This window comes from Acanthisitta chloris, unplaced genomic scaffold (assembly GCF_000695815.1).
Source record: "Acanthisitta chloris isolate BGI_N310 unplaced genomic scaffold, ASM69581v1 scaffold7799, whole genome shotgun sequence".
NCBI classification, from domain to species: domain Eukaryota; kingdom Metazoa; phylum Chordata; class Aves; order Passeriformes; family Acanthisittidae; genus Acanthisitta; species Acanthisitta chloris.
In genome coordinates this window covers 1-3,771 of record NW_008690774.1, presented here as the reverse complement: position 1 = coordinate 3,771, position 3,771 = coordinate 1, and the positions used below count along the sequence as shown (strand labels likewise).

The window sequence follows — 3,771 nt, the reverse complement described above, 5'->3', positions numbered from 1 at the left end:
TCTGTGTGAGCTCTGCTCAGCAATAACAAAAACATCTCTACATAATCAATGCTGTGCTCTGCACAAATCCTAAACACAACCCCATATTAGCCACTGTGAAGAAAGTTAACTCCACTTCCGCCCAAACCAGCACACATGTGTATGTATAAGTGAAAGAGACAATCCCTTTTACATGAATATGATACATATTACAGGAAGCATATATTATTACCAAAGTTACTGCAGAATTGCCATGAGTTAGTAAATCACTTGTTATTCAAGAAGTGCTTTCCGATATTTTGAAATAACTTGGTCAGTAACAAGCAGGTGTGGCACATGCATCTAAACTTCATTTGCAAAAATCAATGTTTAACTTATCAAATGCAACCCTCAGCTGATTCCTGGCTGGGAGAAGTAGACAGGTTGTTGTATTTGAATGGAAAGGAAATTTCAAGCATCATCAGACTATCAAGAAAAATAAAATGGTCTCTTTCTATGGTGCTGTAAGAAAATATATTTCAGAATGTTTCTCTTTTATTTTCACCATCTGGCATGTTCAAGTAGTGAAATTCAACAATGAAAGTTGGATTTGTTTTTCACCTGTAAGTTAGGTCTATTTCTTGAACAAAATGTATGTGTGTGTAAGTAATTATTGCAATTCAGCTGAGGCTGCTTTGAAATTTGCCACTGTTAAGAACAGCACTGCAGTAGAGCAGGAGCTTGTCATGTCTGCGTTGGGTTTAAAGGTATGAAGTTAGTTTTAAACGTTTAATTGTATGCAAGGAATTATGTTCTCTCATAATTATAGAATCATAGAATGGTTTGTGTTAGAAAGGACCTTAAAGATCATCCAGTTCCAATCCTCTGCCATGGACAGGGACACCTTCCACTAGACTAGATTGATAAAAGCTCCATCCAGCCTGTCCTTGAACACTTCCAAGGATAGAGCATCCACAGCTTCTCTGGGCAATGTGTTCCAGTGCCTCATCACCCTCACAGTAAAGGATTTCTTCCTAACCTCTAATCTAAACCCACTTTATTTCATTTTGAAGCCATTCTCCTTTGTCCTATCACTTCAGTTCCTGATGAAAAGTCCCTCTTTGTCTTCCTTGTAGGCCCCCTTCACATGGTGGTTAGCTGCTAGGAGGTTTCCATGCAACCTTCCCTTCTCCACACTGAACAGCCCCAACTTCCTCAGGCTGTCTTTGTAGGAGAGATGATCTTTAAGGTCCCTTCCAACCCAAACCATTCTGTGATTCTGTGTTCCTTTATGATGCACTTCCCTTTTTGACTGGTACAAATGAATCCAAGACTTACACTCTTTTGCCTTTCTTTCCACACTGCCAAAACTGCTCCAGGAAATTCACTGTACCTCTGGAAGATGCATTTTGCTATTGGCTTCAGTGGAAACAGAATATCACTGTCTGTGGAGTCTTTAAGTAATTTTCCTCACCAAGTCCACCCCAGTCGACTAACTCTTCATGCTTTTCAAACACTTGTGAAGAATAAGAGAACATTAATCACCAGGAATGTGGTGTATGATTTGTCAAGGGACTTTCAGCCTCTTGAATGCTGACATTTTCTCTTTGCAGTGTGTCCCTCTCTGTAGTGATAACATTTGAAAAGTTCTTACTAGCACACACAGAGTGTTCTTCAGTTATTTCACGAATAAATGAATTTGAAAGATGTTTCTCTGTTTATGAGTCTGGTCTTCCTGACTTATGAATCCAGGCAATTTTTGTTCAAATATCAGCCCTGCAAGGTCAATTTAACCAGTGGAATATAAAGTAGTTTTCTGTCTGATTTATTCTTTTCCAGCAGACTTCTTAAGAGTGACATGATAGAAAACAATTCTGTAGTCCAGGGTTATTACTGTTTGTGATTAGAAATAAACCAGAAAGCCTGGTTTTCATTATTTTATTTAGATAGCAGAAATTGTCTTATATTTTTTTTACTCATGTTTTATAGAAACTTTCACACTTAGTATAAAATGCATGTAACTTTTTTCATCAAGATTCAGAATCCAAAGACATCTAATCTCTTTATGATAAGACAGAATATTCTGTATTTTGCTTCTCCATCCTTCCTTTTGGTTCTTTAGCTTTTGGAGTAGTTTTTAGCATATTCTTACTGTACATCAGTCAAATACAGCTTGCTAGTCATGGGAATTTAATTCAGGAATGAAGTCTTTTTGTATTTAATACAGCTTCTAATTTGGCTGGAGGTAACAGGACTGATAGGATCTTAAAGGCAAAATGTGGAGGAAGGGAGTATGAAACCCAGAGAATAAAAGGAAGGAAATTGTGTTAATTTAAATCATAAGCGGAAAAAAGATTGCTGAGAGAGACTAAGGAAATTGTGTTAATTTAAATCATAAGGGGAAAAAAAGATTGCTGAGAGAGACTGCTTTGAAGAGAGAATGTGTTTGAATCATAACAGTTCAGTGCTTGGGACAGAAGTAGGTAAAACCATGTGAACATCATCAAACATTTGTGTTTTGAAGATTTCCAAATGTGCTGTACAAACAGCAAAGTAGCTGTGCCTGCAGTTGTAAATAATGGATTTCCTTCTTCCGTTTAGGCTGCACTATAACAAGTCTTTTTCTTCTTTCCCAAGTGACTATCCCAGGAGAATCTAGACTATTTAATACTTATAATTTAAAGGTGACACTGAAGCCTTTTATTTCCTTACTCTGCTCTTAGCTCTATTTAACCAAAACTTGGCAGAGCAAGTGCCAGAGTTCTCATATTGTTGATTGTTCATTCTTAGCATTTTAGAATGCATTTTTAGAAGGAAATGGGATCAATAGTTTTCTGAACTTAAATAGAAAAAAAAATGCTCCATTTTTCTATTTCTCTTTCAGGAAAGCAGTTTAAATGTACAGTGTGTGACTATACAGCTGCCCAAAAACCACAGCTGCTACGTCATATGGAACAACATGTCTCTTTCAAGGTAAGAAAACAGATAAATCATGCTTGTTTAAATCATCCTTAAAGTCATTAAGAAATGCATGGAACTTCAGGCAACAGTTTTAACATTTTCCTGTTTGGTGGCATTTATGGTATATTAACATTTTAATATTTGGAAATTTTTGATTTGTGTTCAGACTTTTGAGATAAGGTAGTTTTGTTCATAGCCAATTTGTAATTACTATCTTTACTTGCCAAAAATATCTGTATGTTGCAGTATAACCCAAACATTATTGGGTTCATTTGGTTGTCAGTCCTTGAGAGAACAAATCTTATATGTACCTTAAAATGTCCTAGGGAGGTAGGAAAAAAATCCCATACATCACAATTCATTGCCCACCTTAATTTTCTCTGAAATTATGCCAGTCTATTGTACTATAGATGAGTTCATATACTTGAAGAAAATTGAGGAGAATTAGTTTTAAAACACCCAATTTATCTGAAACATGTCTTGGAAAGAGTTTTGAAGATTGTTAATGTTTCTATGAAGTGTTTAGATTAGAGATACAGTTTATTTTAATAAACTGTAGTATGGTTTTATTTCTAAATTTCACACTGATTCTCAGCGTGATAGGTCTTGATGTAATGAATTGTGAAATGTTATATTCAATAAATAGAAATTATGCTAGTTTCTATTCCAGGAAATGCCAGTATTTTGTATTTATGAAAATGTTCACTTTAATAGAACTCTTTATCTTGGCAATTAGAATATTTCTTACTGAAAATATCATGCTATTTTCTTATGCAGCATCCTTCATTATATAACAGATCATTCTAGTTCTATAAAGAGTACACCCTCTGCAGAGGGATCTGGATAGGCTGG

At 35.5% G+C, this 3,771-nt stretch overlaps 1 protein-coding gene across 1 annotated transcript in view; it reads left to right on the top strand.

The window, feature by feature from the left end:
- Positions 1–2,931, top strand: part of ZFAT (zinc finger and AT hook domain containing) — a gene marked incomplete at both ends in the record, with an annotated part of 36,873 nt that extends 33,942 nt beyond the window's left edge. Inside the window, one exon of the mRNA XM_009081949.1 lies at positions 2,843–2,931. Within this exon, the coding sequence (XP_009080197.1) occupies positions 2,843–2,931 (89 nt within the window). The remainder of the gene's footprint in view (positions 1–2,842) is intronic.
- Positions 2,932–3,771: the final 840 nt, after the last annotated feature.